The sequence below is a fragment of the Hyperolius riggenbachi genome, chromosome 7 (assembly GCF_040937935.1).
Source record: "Hyperolius riggenbachi isolate aHypRig1 chromosome 7, aHypRig1.pri, whole genome shotgun sequence".
Lineage (NCBI taxonomy): Eukaryota > Metazoa > Chordata > Amphibia > Anura > Hyperoliidae > Hyperolius > Hyperolius riggenbachi.
This window is the reverse complement of record NC_090652.1, coordinates 213,225,615-213,244,637: the sequence shown is the minus strand read 5'-3', so window position 1 is coordinate 213,244,637 and position 19,023 is coordinate 213,225,615. Positions and strand designations below refer to the sequence as shown.

The window sequence follows — 19,023 nt, the reverse complement described above, 5'->3', positions numbered from 1 at the left end:
GGAGGAAATAAAAAGGTACTAGTATTTTAGAATAGACTATACCAAGGACCTTTAAGTAAATATTTACTGGATAATGTAACACATTAATTCAAGTACTTCATTAAAGGTGTCCACATAAACACATTGCAGAGACCACCAAAATCCAGAATATAATAGCATAATAGCATAGTATAGTATCATATAGTAGCATAGCATAGTATAACATAGCCTAATAAACTGCTATATAATATCACAGACCTCAGACAGACGTAACATATACATATATAATGTCTATGAAGAGACCTCAGATCAGACGCTAAGTTGCCAGGCAAAAACACCAACCAAGTCAGACCTCAGCATAGACGCGGTGCAAGGCGTTCGGCTCATACCGTAAAGGTCCCCAAGCCTTCCGCCACCTTACCTTTCCTGGCTCCTGCTTAGCGTCCATCCTGCTCCGCTCGCAACACGAAATGCCGAGCAATGCAGGCTTCCGTCTCTTCACCCACGCTTCCGGAAGTGACGTCACGTAAGGGCGGAAGTACGCTAACGAGCGCCGCCATTGAGGGCAAAAACCTTCGCCAACCCTCCGGAGGCCCAGGCTTCTCCTCGTCACTTCCAGCGCGCCACAGCCTCCGCCATCAGGGAATCATGGACGCCGTTCGCGTCCTCGGAACTACCACCACCCGGGCAGCCATGACGCTTCTTGGAGAAGGTAGATATTCTCCTCCTCCTACCGGAACCTCGACCCTCTCCAGGCAGGTCCCCATGCGCCGCCAACCACGGTCCCCAGCACACCTGGCTAGACGGACCGGCGAGCGACATAGAGTACTCTTTCCTGGAACAGGAAACGTCAACTGGCGATGGAGGGGTTGGCTTAAAATTTATAGAGTGCTCTAATTTGGACGTTTCCTGTTCCTGGGAGGAGCCTATGTCGTCTCATGGTGGACCTGTCCTGGAGGTTACTGGAAAAAAGTTGGTAGAGCTCTAGAAAGAATCTGGATAGATTGAAGGAGATTATTACTCTGTACTCACTGTAGTTATTTTCACACGGAGTTAATTAACAGCCTGTCTTTAATTCTGGAGTTATTTTAAGGATTGAAGAGTTAACTTAAAGACAGAAGAGTTAACTTTAGGTGTGCCTGAGGTAAAATGTTTCCTGACCACTACATTCCTTATCACCATGGTGACAACTCTAGAAACATTATTAAAGACAGGAGATAAGCTTAGTGAATTGAGGCCAATGTGTTATAGAGGTTGTATAGAACTCAATGACTGTAAAAAACACTCAGAAATTATTAAGGCACACCTTTACAGCAGCCTGTTTCACTATGGCTAAAATCCAGATGTGCTACAGCACCCCACACTTGGACCAGGTTATCTGGTGGCTGGATAGCGTACAGGTTAAGGGCTCTGCCTTTGACATGGGAGACCAGGGTTTGAATCCTGGCTAGGGTCAGTACCTATTCAGTAAGAAGTCCTTGGGCAAGACTTCCTAACACTGCAGGGTGGCCCCTTGAGCGTGCCCTTAGTGGCTGCAGCTCTTGAGTGCTTTGAGTCCACCAAGAGAAAAGCGCTAGACAAATTTTAAGTTTATTATTATTATTATAAAATGTCTTGTAAAAGACATTTACAATTAAACTGTAACCTCCCTCTACTGGACCCCTAACCCAGGGACGGATCTAGGGGGGGGGGGGGGGGCAAGCGGGTATCTTGCCCCAGGCGCAGTTTGTTGAATTCCTAAAAAGGCGGCAAAATGAATGGCAGTTTAGGCGCCAAAACCTGACCTTGCCCCAGGCGCAACTTGGTCTTGATCCGTCCCTGCCCTAACCCTATTCTTCCACAGGTCTCTGAACCTTAATCCTTAACAAGACCCAGTGCTGATATTAGTGATAGAAATGTTTGCCCCATAGAAGGGTTTTTTTCCTCTCCTAAAACTCAACCCACTTATGGTTCCCACTAGTGATACAATATTTTTGGCCAATATTACCACACATATATAGTAAATATTCTTTGAATAGATATTTTAAATTGTCCCTCATATTGCCTAGAACTGTTAAGGTTGGACCAAAAAAGACTGTATCATTATAATTATTATAGTATTATTAATATTACAATAATTAGTGGGCATCATTAGTTTAGAAAAATAGGCTTATCACCATGCTCCTGTAGATGGGTATCAGTGAGGATCATAGAAGAATATTCAAAAGTGGGGTTCCATTTATTGAATGTATTAAGTATACAGCAAAAAAAAAAAAAAGTCAAAAAAAGAAAAAAAAGAGAGAAAAAAAAAAGAAAGTCATATTTACAACACACCATGAATAAAAATCACATGACCTTTTGTCAAGCACAATATTGTATTTTAGGAATGCAGTAAAGATAACTCAGTTGGAAACAGACACTTATACCTTTTGTGAATATGGAATGAGCACAGACACAAGAATTTCTTCAGGATGGAGACATGATATCAATTCCTGCTTACATTCCAAGAAGGCATCATTACAATGGATTTGGCGAGCTTTTTTTCCTATAAAAAATGCAGTACAATAGTGGTAAGTTGTACATAGATTATAGAATGTAGTTATGTGCATCTTTAGCCATCTATGAAGTGAGGTTTTTAACAAATTAATTAACTAAACCGTAAATCAACCCAAAACCCATTCTCAAGTTTGAAATGGTGGTAGTGATTTGAATGATCTGTTATATTTCAGAAAGTTGTAAAATCATTATATGTAAAGCCAACTTGTGACCACATAAACGAGTAGAAATAATCTATTTTATCCTAATAAAATCTATACTGTTGAAGAAATCTTGGATAACCATGTGTGATCATATGATGAATTTGTAAATTTTGACACACAATCATGTTTTATTTTTTAGCCTGATCAGCTAAATTTTTTTAAAATCAGCTGATTTTAGCTAGTTTCAGATTTTGAAATTGATTACCGTATATACTCGGATACAAGTCGACCTCGTGTATAAGTCGACCCCAATATTTGACCCTCTTAAGCTGGAATTATTTAATTACTCAAGTATAAGTCTATCTAGCAAAGTTAATGGCTGCACAGTAGACTTGAAGCCTTGCACAGGACATAATGAAAACATAGAGAAATGCACCCTGTATGTATTTAGAGAGTTTAGCCTGTCTAATTCCCCCTCGTCTATGTCTAATAACAAGTTGTAATTTGATCTCTCCCCTGTGTCACCTGACAAGGCAGATAAGCTCATTTGAAAGCACAGGATGTTAACAATATGCCTGCTTCCATGAAAGCAGGAAGTAGACACACTACAGCTGATACAAATCTTTTAAAGGTTATTATGCTAATGCATATCTTTTAGAGCAGAGAGAAAGATCTAAGATTAGGTCCGCTTTAAACAATACACCCTTCCCAGAGCCTCAGCAGCCAGCATCTCTCTATCCCTCCCCACAGTGCTAAATCACTGGTGTTCCAACATGTTAATATACCCTACAGAATAACATACAAATACTGGCAACACACTGAAAATCCCCCCTCCCTCCCAGCACAACTCTGTAATGTTATGCGCTGGGAAGGTGCCTCTTTCTTTCCCCTTCCCCGCAGTGCTAAAGTCAATTTGTGCTTCCATCCTCTCTCTTCCTTCTGTGCGATCTAATGCACAGTGAGTGCTGCAGCAGAAGCGACACAGTCTATTGCTATCACTGAATCCTCTATGCTCTCCGTTCATGCTGTAAATGTTCCCCATTCCTCCCCTCATCTCCGTGAAAATGTGGGCTGCCTCTCTCTCCCCATCTGTGTAATTAATGTTAGTTGCCGTCGCAGCAGAAGCAGACACTTAAGTTTTATTGCCAGCACTGAATCCTCTACGCTCTCCGTTCATGCTGTAAATGTTCCCCCTTCCTCCCCCTCATCTCTGTGCAAATGTGGGCTGCCTCTCTCTCCCCTATGTGTAATTAATGTTCGGTGTCCTCGCAGCAGAAGCCGACACTTAAGTTTTATTGCCAGCACGGTATCCTCCCTTCCCTTCATGCCGTTCTCTGTCCGTTAGTACAGCTCCGGGTTCCGATGTCATGTGACTTCATGTGTCATGTGACATCGAGAGTCGCGCTGTACTATTGGACAGAGAGCGGCATGAAGGGAGGATACCGTGCTGGCACTAAAACTTAAGTGTCGGCTTCTGCTGCGACGGCACCTAACATTATTTACACAGAGGGGGAGAGAGAGGCAGCCCACATTTGCACAGAGATGAGGGGGAGGCAGGGGGGAAATTTATAGCATGATAGCTACATCAGAGTTGGAGAGAGACGCTCTCCCCCACCCTGCTATAAGTGGGACATTTAGGACTGACTCGAGTATAAGGCGACCCCCCCACTTTTATACTTTGAGTCAGTCCTAAATTTCTCGACTTATAGCTGAGTATATACGGTATATGATAAAATGCCAGGGCAGTATAGGAACCCCACAAGTGACCCCATTTTAGAAAGAAGACACCCCAAGGTATTCCGTTAGGTGTATGGTGAGTAGAGTTGGGCCGAACGGTTGGCCTGCGAACGGTTCCATGCGAACTTCAGTGGTTCGCGTTCGCGTCCCGCAGGCGAACTTTTGCGGAAGTTCGGTTCGCCCCATAATGCACCATGAGGGTCAACTTTGACCCTCTACATCACAGTCAGCAGGCCCAGTGTAGCCAATTAGGCTACACTAGCCCCTGGATCCACTCCCCCCCTAATAAAAGGCAGGCAGCGGCGGCCATTACGCTCACTCGTGTGCCTGCGTTAGTGAGAGTAGGGCGAGCTGCTGCAGACTGTCTCTCATAGGGAAAGATTAGTTAGGCTTAGCTTGTTCCTGGCTGCATACCTGTTCTGTGAACCCACCACTGCATACCTGTACTGTGAACCCACCACTGCATACCTGTTCAGTGAACCCACCACTGCATACCTGTTCAGTGAACCCACCACTGCATACCTGTTCAGTGAACCTGCCACTGCATACCTGTTCTGTGAACCCACCACTGCATACCTGTACTGTGAACCCACCACTGCATACCTGTTCAGTGAACCCACCACTGCATACCTGTTCAGTGAACCCACCACTGCATACCTGTTCAGTGAACCTGCCACTGCATACCTGTTCTGTTCAGTGAACCCGCCACTGCATACCTGTTCTTTTCAGTGAACCTGCCACTGTATACCTGTTCTGTTCAGTGAACCCACCACTGCATACCTGTTCAGTGAACCCACCACTGCATACCTGTTCAGTGAACCCACCACTGCATACCTGTTCAGTGAACCCACCACTGCATACCTGTTCAGTGAACCTGCCACTGCATACCTGTACTGTTCAGTGAACCCGCCACTGCATACCTGTTCTGTTCAGTGAACCCGCCACTGCATACCTGTTCTGTTCAGTGAACCCGCCACTGTATTCCTGTTCAGTGAACCCGCCACTGCATACCTGTTGTGTTCAGTGAACCCGCCACTGTATACCTGTTCAGTGAACCTGCCACTGCATACCTGTTCTGTTAACCCGCCACTGCATACCTGTTGTGTTCAGTGAACCCGCCACTGTATACCTGTTCAGTGAACCTGCCACTGCATACCTGTTCTGTTAACCCGCCACTGCATACCTGTTCTGTTCAGTGAACCCGCCACTGCATACCTGTTCGCGCCATGGTGCGCACCAGTCCAGCACGGCCGTCACTACACAAACAGCTGTTTGCGGTGCGTTACACGGTGAGTTTGGTGTGTCAGTGTGAAGCAGTACCTTAATTACACTACCTGATTGATGTATACACATGCAAGATGTTTTAAAGCACTTTAGGCCTGTCATTTAGCATTCAATGTGATTTCTGCCCTTAAAACACTGCTTTGCGTCAAATCCAGATTTTTCCCGGGGACTTTTGGCATGTATCCCACTCCTCCACCTGGGGGTCCAGGTGTTAGACCCCTTGAAACATCTTTTCCATCACTTTTGTGGCCAGCATAATTTTTTTTTTTTCAAAGTTCGCATCCCCATTGAAGTCTATTGCGGTTCGCGAACTTTTACGTGAACCGAACCTTACGCGGAAGTTCGCGAACCCGGTTCGCGAACCTAAAATCGGAGGTTCGGCCCCACTCTGATGGTGAGTTCATAGAAGATTTTATTTTGTGTCACAAGTTAGTGGAAAATGACACTTTGTGAAAAAAAACAATAAAAATCAATTTCCGCTAACTAAAAAATAATATCTTCTATGAACACACCATACTCCTAAAGGAATACCTTGTGGTGTCTTCTTTCTAAAATGGGGGCACTTGTGGGGTTCCTACACTTCCCTGGCATTTTAGGGGCCCTAAACCGTGAGGAGTAGTCTAGAAACCAAATGCCTCAAAATGACCTGTGAAATCCTAAAGGTACTCATAGGACGTTGGGCCCCTTAGCGCACCTAGGCTGCAAAAAAGTGTCACACGTGGTTTCGCCGTACTCAGGAGAAGTAGTATAATGTGTTTTGGGGTGTATTTTTACACATACCCATGCTGGGTGGGATAAATATCTCTGTAAATGGACAATTGTGTGTAAAAAAATCAAAAAACTCATTTACAGAGATATTTCTCCCACCCAGCATGGGTATGTGTAAAAATACACCCCAAAACACATTATACTATTTCTCCTGAGTACGGCGATACCACATGTGTGACACTTTTTTGCAGCCTAGGTGTGCTAAGGGGCCCAAAGTCCTATGAGCACCTTTAGGCTTTACAGGGGTGCTTACAACTTAGCACCCCCCAAAATGCCAGGACAGTAAACACACCCCACAAATTACCCATTTTGGAAAGTAGACATCCCAAAGTGTTCAGAGAGGGGCATGGTGAGTCCGTGGCAGATTTCATTTTTTTTTGTCACAAGTTAGCAGAAATGGAAACTTTATTTTATTTTATTTTTTTGTCACAAAGTGTCATTTTCCGCTAACTTGTGACAAAAAATAAAATCTTCTATGAACTCGCCATGCCTCTTAGTGAATACTTTGGGATGTCTTCTTTCCAAAATAGGGTCATTTGGGGGTATTTATACTATCCTAAAATTCTAGCACCTCATGAAACCTGACAGCTGCTCAGAAAAGTCAGAGATGCTTTAATATGGGATAATTCACTTTTTGCAACATAGTTTGTAAACGCTATAACTTTTACCCGAAGCAATAAATATACACTGAATGTTTTTTTTTTTAATCAAAGACATGTAGCACAATACATTTGGACAAAAATGTATATAGAAATGTTACTTTATTTGAAAAATGTCAGCACAGAAAGTAAAAAAAAAAATCATTTTTTTGACAAAATTCATGTTTTTGATGAATATATTAACTAAAAATCACAGCAGCAATCAAATAGCATCAAAAGAAAGCTGTATTAATAGATAAATAAATATTGAATCATTTAAATAGCTAGAAGCTTTTATGGCTAGCAGTTATGCTGGCGATTGTCAGAATCGGTCCTTTGTTTTTATTGCATAGTGTTTGTGGCATGTTTTGTAAAAGGTGGCGGGAAAACCCCATTTGTATTCCATTTTCACAAAGTGGGAATTAAGCTTTAACCACTTAACGACCGCCTAACGCCCATAGGCGTCGGCGGGTCGTTAGTGATATAGCATGGAAACGGCCGATCGATCAAGCGGCCTTTCCATGCCAGTTCACGGAGGCTGTCTCCGTGAACAGCCGGAGAGCCGCCGATCGCGGCTAGCCAACTAACTGTAAACAGGCGGGGAAGAAATCCCGCTGTTTACATCACACGGCGCTGCTGCGCAGCAGCGCCGTGACGTAGATCGGCGATCCCCGGCCTCTGATTGGCCGGGGATCGCCGGCATATGATAGGCTGAAGCCTATCCTCCAATGTGCAGGACGGAAATCCGTCCTGCGCAGCCCATGGAGGGAGAGGGAGGTAAGGGGAAGGAGGGAGCGCCGAAAACGCTGCAGAGGGGGGCTTTGAAGAGCCCCCCCAACAGATCAAAAACAGCCAGCGGCGATCAGACCCCCCCAGCAGGACATCCCCCTAGTGGGGAAAAAAGGGGGGAAGTCTGATCGCCAAGGCTCACTCCTGATCGGTGCTGCGGGCTGGAGAGCCCACGCAGCACCGATCAGTGCAGAAAGCCCTGGTCCTTAAGTGGTTAAAGCATTCAAGAAAAAAAAATCAAAATACCTTTTGTCAATACATGAAGTATGGCATTGCCAGCTGCCAGTATGGGATTTAAGTCAGAATTTGGGTTTCGCTGAATTATGTGTCCACCTATTGACTAGAAAAAAAGAGGTTTACACATACTACACAGTCATAACAAAGTACTGCAAAATTGTAAAAAAAATGCACCTTATATGTCTTATATGCTACAGAGAAAGACGTTTGTGTGTATATATCTAAGGTATTTTTGCCCTATAGGACAAAATTTCAAGGTATTTTTGCCCTATTGGACTTTAGTGAAACAGAGTTATCTCTGTGCCAGTAAATAAATATGCACAGGTTCGCAGTCAGCAAAAAAGCCTTGTTCCTGAAGCATTCCATATCTGCAATACTGGACATTATTTAAATGAGCATCAATTTCTTATATTTTGTGAATTTGAAATCGCTGGTGAGGGAAGCTAATTATGTAGGGGGTTAAGAACCATGGTTTAAACTAGAACAACATTTAATTACAATTTACAAAAACAATTTAATTTTAAAGGACAGTTGTAACCAATGCAAAAAACCTTAGATACTGACCTAAGAGGAGGGAAGGTTCTAGATCCCTTAGAGGCTTCTTAGTCCTCTCTGCTTCTCCTAGTTCCAGCCTCTGATATTAATGTCAAAGAGGCCTTTGGGTCTCCTTTGAAGGCCATGGAAGCACTCGGGTCTCTGAGTACTTTCGAGGACGAGTGGCACGCGCAGTATGGAGTTGCTCATCTTTGGAAGTACTCCGGGACCCAAAGATGCAACCAGCAAGGATTTGAATGGGAGCCCAGCGGTGGAACAAGGGTGTGCAGAAAGGAACGGGAAGGCTCTAAAGCAGGGTTTCTCAACTCAGTCCTCAAGTACCACAAACAGTGCATATTTTGTGGAAATCCACAGAGGTAGCGAGCTCTGCTGAGACACTAATTACCTCACCTGTGGTTTTCTGCAAGCACTGCTGGGGGTACTTTAGGACTGAGTTGAGAAACCCTGCTCTGGGGTCATGGACAAATTCATAGGATTGGCGGCCCAGGGACACCGCTCGCTTTTCCTTTAATATTTGGCTCTTTTGCAGGTACAGACGCCTTTCCACGGCACTGGTCGGCCGTGTACATTGTGCTATCCTTTGGATTCTATATGAGACGTCTGTATTGTATTTTGAAGATACTTTGAACAGCTGTTATTCTCTGTTATTCTTCTTATAAAAACTGGTTAAAAAATAAAGAATCTTTAAAAAAAAAAGAAAATGTGTGAACGAATCCGCATGCGGTTGCAGATTTGTTCGCATTTGCATGCGGATTTTCACAGAGAATCGTTCGCGGTTTGAGCGATGTGATTTTAACCATGTCAATGCCGGTATGCATTGACATGGGTTTTTAAACGAAAACGCAAACGAAAACGCATGGAAAACCGCAAGACTAAAATGCTTGAGATTTTCCTATTAATTACATTACTGATGAATCGCGTGCGTGTGTGCAGCGAGCCAATTCTGATGGTTCTGCTGTGCAGATTTTTTTCTGTACAACAAACCGCACAGAATTCCGGACAATTGGAAACAGGCCAATTTACTGTAATGGGTTATGCGAATGTGCATGCCGAAAATGCATTCAGATTTGCTGTAGTGGAAACGGGCCCTACATGTTTTGCAGAAATCCACCGAGGTAGTTAATGAGTTCTGCTGAGACACTAATTACCTCACCTGTAAAGGTTTGTGGTTTTCTGCAAAATATGCATTGTTCCGGGTACTTGAGGCCCGAGTTTAGGAACACACTAAGGGATCCAGAGCCTTCCCTCCTCTTAGTTATAACTTTTTTTTTTTTTTTTTTTTTTTTATTGGTTACATGAAATGAAAGAGATATGGAGGCTGTCATATTTATTTCCTTTTAAACAATGCACATTGTCAGACTGCTAACCTTCTACCTCTAATATGTTTTTCATCATATAGGCCGTCTGCTATGCTAGATAACTGGGTGATCAATGGGTTCTTTGTGAATACTTGTTTTCACTAATATATTTCAGCAGTAATCTGGATAAATAGAAGAATCTCAACATACTGCCATATTCCGGATTTGCTGACCAGCCAGGGTTTTCAGCTGCTGAAGGAGGGCACGGAAGGTCTTGGTCTTCTCCACTGGAAGCTGAGACACTGCATCACTCAATATACCTTTCAGAGTGGATAAGGTGCAAGCAGCACCTATAGATATCCCTGCATGCAGTAGAAGAGAATAAACTATCAGAGTACAAAATGGGAGCTTGTAATAAAAGAACTTATGCACAAAATAAAATATACTAACTAATTTAGTTAAGCTAAGTACAGTATGCGAAAATTGAGGCCAGTGTCTGGACACTAAACCCACCTTTTTTGTAGACCCTGGATGTATGTAGAAAGTGTATGTGCACCTTGAAGAGTCTGCTCTGGGAGCAACCTGTCTATGGTCGACTGATTAAAAAGGTTTTGAATTTTGTATTGGTAAAGGCTGCTGTTTATTTTTGTTGTTTTGCTTGGAACAAGCATTAGTTTTGCACCCAGTAAAGAGGATACACTGCTTTTGTATTATAGTTAATAGTCCATCTTGGGGCAAGGTTTCTATCTACACTGAATTTGTATGTTCTCCCCGTGTCTGCATGGTTTTCCTCTGGGCACTAGGGTCATCCCCGGAATTACTTTTGGCACAAACAGTCAGCGAACATACAAGGGATAGGGAGGGAGTAATTTCCTGGAATATCCTGTGCTTTTTTGCACACAAGTGTATTATACTACACTAGATCCAACCTCAAACCTTGATGTCTGTAGGCTGGATCAAACGAATTTTGGCCTCAATCCATATGTACAGATTAACATCCAACTTGCCTTCGATGTAAATAAATTAGTTACAGATGAGTTAAGTCTCCAAAAGTACTGCTTCTGCCAGTGAAGCATGAGGTCATGAGTTCGACTCCTGAGTCAGGGAAAAAAATGGCCATAGACTACAGTAGGGAGTAGCTTGTGAGCCCCTCTGAGGGTACAATTAAATGACAAGACTTTGTACAGCGCTGCGGAAGATGGCGCTATATAAATACTAAATAATAATAATAAGCAACACATTTTCTAATGGAACACAAATAACATCTGTTTTGGCAAATGCCATGGTTTGGAGCTGGTTAATAAGATGAGGGAAGACACCATTTATTTTTTTAATATCACAAAGCATGATAATTTATATATTAATGCTAGCATAAGACCTGACCAAAGCAACTGGTCAACAGTCATCATTAACCTCCTGCCAACCGCGTCATGCCGATGGGCGTGGCCATGGCGGCAGCCCCAGGACTGGCGTAAAGTCCAGGGGCCAGCTAATGAAGGAGATCACACGCAGGATGCGCGCGCTTCTCCTGCTTGGGGGCGGAGCTTCACCCCGCCTCCAGTCTCAGAGCGGCAATCGCGGCTTGGGAGACTGTTAGACGGCGTGATCGCCGTCTATTTACATGTACAGCGCTGCGATCGGCAGCAGCGCTGTACTGGGGACAGCCGTGTGACACGGCTGTCCCCCTGGGACACTGGAGAGCGATCGGCTCTCATAAGCAGAAGCCTATGACAGCCGATCGCCATGATTGGCTGGCTGTGGGGAGGGAGGGAGGGAAGATATTTAAAGAAACACGCTTTTTTATTTAAAAAAAACACTGATAATATTTGTACAAAAAAAAAAAAACATGGTGGGAGCGATCAGACCCCACCAACAGAGAGCTCTGTTGGTGGGGAGAAAAGGGGGGGGGGAATCACTTGTGTGCTGTGCCTTAAAGCTGCAGTGGCCTATTTGACTAAAAATGGCCAGGTCACTAGGGGGTTTAGCACTGTGGTCCTCAAGAGGTTAAACAACTTTATTGCAGTAAACTCTGAAACGCTTTTTATAAATACAGTGATTGGTATGGGAGAATTTCCACTTTTGTACACAGGTATTGCGGGGTGAGAGCATGGAAGGCAACACATACCATCTACTGTATATTTCACAGTGTGAAGTTCAGCAATTCTTCCAATTGAAATCATCACTGGGTGAAATGTTCCTTTGAACTTAACCTCAGGCCCTGCAGATAGAAAGAATGACATTTTATAATATGCAGAAATAACATTATAATCCGTGCATGTGGTTATATTCTCTCTGTCTGATCTTTTCTATGACTGTAAAAATAGATGTTAAAAATACCCAACATAAATTTTATGTGGTCACCTAGTAGACTTTAAATTACAAATTGTTCACCAAAGAGAAACAGATGAGAGACAGTCAGAGCCGGGACAAGGTCCTCCAGCACCCAAGGCTGAGACACCAAAGTGCGCCCCTTCATCCCTGCCACCCCAGCCGTCACACACTGATTGCTATTAGACTAAGAGGCGCCACAGGGCCCACAACCGCCCCAACACCTTAATATCTAGTTATCTGGCTTGCAGTCACTGCCATGTATCCCCTTTTCTTGTTTCTTTCTGCTTCAAACACTATTAGGAATGACAGCTGAATGAATTGTGCGCCCCCTCCTACACTGCGCCCTGAGGCTGGAGCCTCTCCAGCCTATGCCTCGGCCCGGCCCTGGATACAGTAGTATATTAGCTTGTAGGGGCATTGCCAAGGCCAAATTCATACTTTGTTTGCCTCTAGGCCAAGTATGTTTAGCTCCCCTTCCATGCGCAGCAGCGCCCCTCCCATTCCATGTGTAGCCCCCTCTTCCATGTGTAATGCCCATGTACTATAGCTCCTTTCTTTCACATACAATGCTCTTGGGCATCATCTCCCCTTTTTCATGTGTTGCTCCCCATTTGAAGCCTTTTCTTTTATGTGCAGCAACCCCTATTTCACATCTATGTGCCTCCTTGGGCTGCAGCTGCCCAAGGCCCGGGCCTTCGTGGCCTTTCCAGAAATCCAGCCCTGGGCATTGCTCTCAACCTACTGTTTCTTGTATTTGGTTCTACCAAAACAACATGCGCTTGTAGTGTTGGATGTTCTTAGTGTACGATACATGAACTACGGAGCAGTTTGTGTGTATTTGTTACTCGCTGGTATCTGTACCTCTCATTTGATTTTTAAGATGAGTTCAAAGCTGTAATTACTTTATTGTGGCAGCTGTCTTACTATGTTTGGATCACAACACAGGAGTTGGTCAGTGTGACGCAAATAATTCTAGTTTGAATATGCAGTTTGCATTAAATTTGCATGCCCAATGCCAGTGAGGAATGCAGATGTAATGTTGGCAATAGAAATCATCAATGAGATGCTTAAAAATGTGGTTTGCATGCAAATTTTAAGCAACGACCTGCACCCACAGACCGGCTACCAGCACCCGACCCGCAGACCCGCTACCCACACCCCACCCGCAACCCGCTTTAAGCTGTATTTAATACCAGCTTGTTTAAATCAATAAAAACCGAAAAGTAACAGCCCTGCTCAAACAACAAATAGCAGAGCAGAGCTCCCACATCCCTGTCCCTGTATGCTGTAGGCTGCTCCCCATCTACACTACATCTAGCGGAAGTGTCCCACCCCCCTGGCCACTGCAATGCACACTGGGAGACGTAGTACATTAATGTAATCACAGGAGATGTAGACACATGTATGTACTACATCTCCCAGCATGCATTGTGGTGGCTAGCGTGACACTTTCACCGCTGCAGCTATGAGTTGCAAGGAATAGACACTGCGTCCAGACTCCAGGCTCATATAAATAATTTTCAGATTTAAAAGTGCATATAAACACACAATCTTGATTTTCCATGTAGTATGAGGGTCAATCAAAATCAGCCAATCAAAATTGTGTGTGTATGCACCCCCAAAGTGCAATTACTTCTGTTAGAACTTTTATTTGATAATGATGAGCTACTGCTGAATGAAGGTGCTTGGCAGATCTACCTGTGCAAAAATGTGTAGGCTTGAGAAGAAATAGTTATGTGCCAAAATTAACTTGTCAATGTGGATACGAGGAGTATGTGCGATTGCTTTGCGTCGTGCGGCTGTAACGACTATGAGCAAATTGAGTAGGTAATCTCTCATACTACATGGGAGATGTAAAATTGAAAGTCAATTGGCCAATCCAAATTGAATGTGTATATACACCCTAAATTATCTTTTCTTTATTACAGCAGCTCAACAGTGAAATAAACGGTAATTCATTAAGAAAATCAGGATTGCATAAGAGTACAACAAGGCTTTTAAGCAGGAAGAACAAATATACTGTATGTGCACACCTACTCAGGACTTACCAATCAGAATCAAAGTTAACTGGAGCAGATTTCTCACAACCAAAAGAAAATAAAAACCAGCACACATCAATTGTTTCACTTTTGCAATAGATTTCTCTCCATTTTGCATGCACTTGTGTTGATAAATCTGCCTCATTGTCTTGTATCTGTATGATAAAATCCTGTATTTAATTATTCTTGTCATATGTAGCAAAAACATACATGTGTGTTAGATGGTTGTGGATGCAGCTACACTGTCTGTAGATCTTGTCACATGAGGCATGTGCTTCTCTATCTGCCATGTGCTTTAGAGATGGGAAGTTCGGATCTTTTCAATGATTCGGATGATTTGAATCGGATCTTTGAAAAGATCCGGATCTTTGATCCGAATCTCGGATCATTTTACTAGGGAAGCATTCGGGGGTGAAATGACTGGCAGGACAGGACTTTTCCTGCAGTGGACAGACAGAGAAGGGGAGGGGAGGTGGACAGACAAGAGAAGGGGAGGGGGGGGGGTGGACAGACAGAAAAGGGAAGGGGGGTGGACAGATAGAGAAGGGGGGATGGTGGACAGAGACGGGCAGGGAATGAACAGAAGGGAGGAGGTGAACGAAGAGGGGTGAGCAGAGAGCAGAAATGTTTTTTTGCACACAATACCCAATTGCAATCATATGCTTTACATATATTTCACCTATATGTTCATCTGCATACTCTGAATGCAAACGTCTCACAGTGAAAGAAAGCATTCCCCTTTTCTCACCTCGAACACATCATAAATTTAGGGAGAAGATAAGTGCAGCTGTTTAGAGCAGTGCAGGAGGATCATATTGCACAGCAATCACAGTGCCTGTTGTGACGAACATTACGGAAAAGTCGTGCGCTAGCGACATTGACTTTCTCATGGTCGTGCACAGTTCCTGTTCTTCCTGGGTAAATGCACAATAGATGTCAATTTCCCTCTCTCTTACTGAGTACAGTAACCTTCCCCCCACATCCTGTGTCAGGAAAGAATTTCACAAGTGGCTCGCTTCCCTGGGGAGCAGCCATTTGGTCACTCAGCTCATCTCCACCAAACCAGCTCAAACTGGTTGAGATTCAAATTTCCCTCCAAGCTCATAGCTTCACACAATGGGAACATTTACTTTATTAATAATTCAAAATAGGTTTGGCACAGCAAGACCAAAATTACATTTTCTGATACCTAGGAAACAGTTCTATCGTTCACCTGAAGTATAATTTTCTAGCTATCAGGAATCGGTAGAGAATCCACTTTATCCAGCCTGCGTAGAGCGAATGCGACAGACTAGGCATGTATAGCCTCGTTTAATACAGGGTCACATTCCGCTTATGAATATCGTCTCGGATTTGCAATGCGCCTATCTGGGGCGGAGTCACACAGATTATTAATAAATTGGTACATTTCTTGCTCTGAGTCTGAGGGTGGCAACCTGGCTTCCAGGAGATAACCCTGCCTTAAACACACCTACTTTCCAGGTAGTGACAGCCCAGAACTCAGGTCCTATAAAAAGTGGGGCGGGACCAATCCTGCCCAGTTCTTCAATTTCCATCGACCAGGGAGGTCCAGACATGTGCTCAAGGAGAACCGGGCGCATGTTGTGTACTAAGGACTTTTAACCTGAATGCCTACCTTTAAACTGGACTATTTTTCTTCATGTTTCAAATAGACTGCTCAGCTAACTAAGTAAGAACTTTCTGATTTTATTCCTTTTCATTTTTTAAGCTCTGTGTTTATGTGTTAATAGGTGTATATAACTGTATGTAATGCATTTTTGTTATTAAACGTTTAAAAATCGTTTAGCGGTTATGACCTGTTGCTGAACATACACAATTGTACCTATTCTCCTGAAATCGCTACCCTGTGTTTAATAGAAGTATACACTTATAACCCGTGTGCGAGAACCCGGCCCAGACATAACGATCTGACCCAGATTCTTGCATACTGCTAAGGGTTAATAGAGCGTTCTCCAAGTCCTAGTAAAATTACAGTAGCGGGCTGTGTAACTCGCTTGGTGGCAGATCTTTGAATTGTATGTGTGTGGTGAATCGGTTGGTATCAGAACGCTCCCTTCGCGAGTCAGTTCATCAAATTGCGAACGCGGGTTACCCTTCGTGATGAACAAATGACCGTGTGAGAGGATTTCTGACGCTGATCGACTGACCCACCCGCAGACCGGCCTTGCGGTCTGTGACATTGTTTGGCAGCGTATTGGGATTTGTGTATGTTTAGAACATCAACGGCAACGTTATTTGATTAACCACTTCCCGACCGCCTAACGCACAGAGGCGGCCGGGAAGTGGAGCCCTGAAGGACCGGCTCACCCACAGAGGCGGCGGTCCTTCTAAGGGCATGGGCGGAGCGATCGCGTCATCCATGACGCGATCCTCCGCCGGCTACTGTCACCGCTCGCCCGCCGCAACATCCCGCCGGCTATACGGAAGCGCCGGCGGGATGTTAACCCCGCGATCGCCGCATACAAAGTGTATAATACACTTTGTAATGTTTACAAAGTGTATTATACAGGCTGCCTCCTGCCCTGGTGGTCCCAGTGTCCAAGGGACCACCAGGGCAGGCTGCAGCCACTCTAGTCTGCACCCAAGCACACTGATTTCTCCCCCCCCCTGCCCCAGATCGCCCACAGCACCCATCAGACCCCCCCCTGCCCACCCCCCAGACCCCTGTTTGCACCCAATCACCTCCCTAATCACCCATCAATCACTCCCTGTCACTATCTGTCAACGCTATTTTTTTTTTATCCCCCCCCCCTGCTCCCTGCCCCCTCCTGATCACCCCCCACCCCTCAGATTCTCCCCAGACCCCCCCCCCAGACCACCACCCCTGTTTACTGTATGCATCTATCCCCCTGATCACCTGTCAATCACCTGTCAATCACCTGTCAATCACCTGTCAATCACCCGTCAATCACCCCCTGTCACTGCCACCCATCAATCAGCCCCTAACCTGCCCCTTGCGGGCAATCTGATCACCCCCCCACACCAATAGATCGCCCGCAGATCCGACATCAGATCACCTCCCAAATCCATTGTTTACATCTATTCTCTCCTCTAAACACCCACTAATTACCCATCAATCACCCATCAATCACCCCCTATCACCACCTGTCACTTTTACCTATCAGATCAGACCCTAATCTGCCCCTTGCGGGCACCCAATCACCCGCCCACATGCTCAGATTGCCCTCTGACCCCCCCTTATCAATTCACCAGTGCATTAATTACATCTGTTCTTCCCTGTAATAACCCACTGATCACCTGTCAATCACCTGCCAATCACCTATCACCCATCAATCAACCCCTGTCACCCCCTGTCACTGCCACCCATCAATCAGCCCCTAACCTGCCCCTTGCGGGCAATCTGATCACCCACCCACACCATTAGATCGCCCGCAAACCCGCCATCAGATTACCTCCCAAATGTATCGTTTACATCTGTTATCTTTTCTAAACACCCACTAATTACCCATCAATCACCCATCAATCACCCCCTATCACCACCTGTCACTGTTACCTATCAGATCAGACCCTAATCTGCCCCTTGCGGGCACCCAATCACCCGCCCACACGCTCAGATTGCCCTCAGACCCCCCCCCCTTATCAATTCGCCAGTGCGTTAATTACATCTGTCCTTCCCTGTAATAACCCACTGATCACCTGTCAATCACCTGCAAAATCACCTATCACCCATCAATCACCCCCTGTCACTGCCACCCAACAATCAGCCCCTAACCTGCCCCTTGCGGGCAATCTGATCACCCACCCACACCAATAGATCGCCCGCAGATCCGACATCAGATCACCACCCAAGCGCAGCGTTTACATCTATTCTCTCCTCTAAACACCCACTAATTACCCATCAATCACCCATCAATCACTCCCTATCACCACCTGTCACTGTTACCTATCAGATCAGACCCTAATCTGCCCCTTGCGGGCACCCAATCACCCGCCTACACGCTCAGATTGCCCTCAGACCCCCCCCCTTATCAATTCGCTAGTGCAATATTTACATCTGTCCTTCCCTGTAATAACCCACTGATCACCTGTCAATCACCTGCCAATCACCTATCACCCATCAATCACCCCCTGTCACTGCCACCCAACAATCAGCCCCTAACCTGCCCCTTGCGGGCAAACTGATCACCCACCCACACCAATAGATCGCCCGCAGATCCGACATCAGATCACCACCCAAGCGCAGTGTTTCCATCTATTCTCTCCTCTAAACACCCACTAATTACCCATCAATCACCCATCAATCACCCCCTATCACCACCTGTCACTGTTACCCATCAGATCAGACCCTAATCTGCCCCTTGCGGGCACCCAATCGCCCGCCTACACGCTCAGATTGCCCTCAGACCCCCCCTTATCAATTCGCCAGTGCAATATTTACATCTGTTCTCCCCTGTAATAACCCACTGATTACCTGTCAATCACCTATCAATCACCCATCAATCACCCCCTGTCACTGCCACCCATCAATCACCCCCTGTCACTGCCACCCATCAATCACCCGCTGTCACTGCCACCCATCAATCAGCCCCTAACCTGCCCCTTGCGGGCAAACTGATCACCCACCCACACCAATAGATCGCCCGCAGATCCGACATCAGATCACCACCCAAGCGCAGTGTTTCCATCTATTCTCTACCCTAAACACCCA

The 19,023-nt window shown here is 45.0% G+C and overlaps 1 protein-coding gene across 1 annotated transcript in view; it reads right to left on the bottom strand.

The window, feature by feature from the left end:
* Positions 1-19,023, bottom strand: part of LOC137524809 (aldehyde oxidase 1-like) — a 198,592-nt gene that overhangs the window by 109,760 nt on the left and 69,809 nt on the right. Inside the window, exons 10-13 of the mRNA XM_068245134.1 lie at positions 12,089-12,181; positions 10,174-10,325; positions 8,120-8,213; positions 2,385-2,503 (exon numbers count right to left, since the gene is read on the bottom strand). Of these exons, the coding sequence (XP_068101235.1) occupies positions 2,385-2,503; positions 8,120-8,213; positions 10,174-10,325; positions 12,089-12,181 (458 nt within the window). The remainder of the gene's footprint in view (positions 1-2,384; positions 2,504-8,119; positions 8,214-10,173; positions 10,326-12,088; positions 12,182-19,023) is intronic.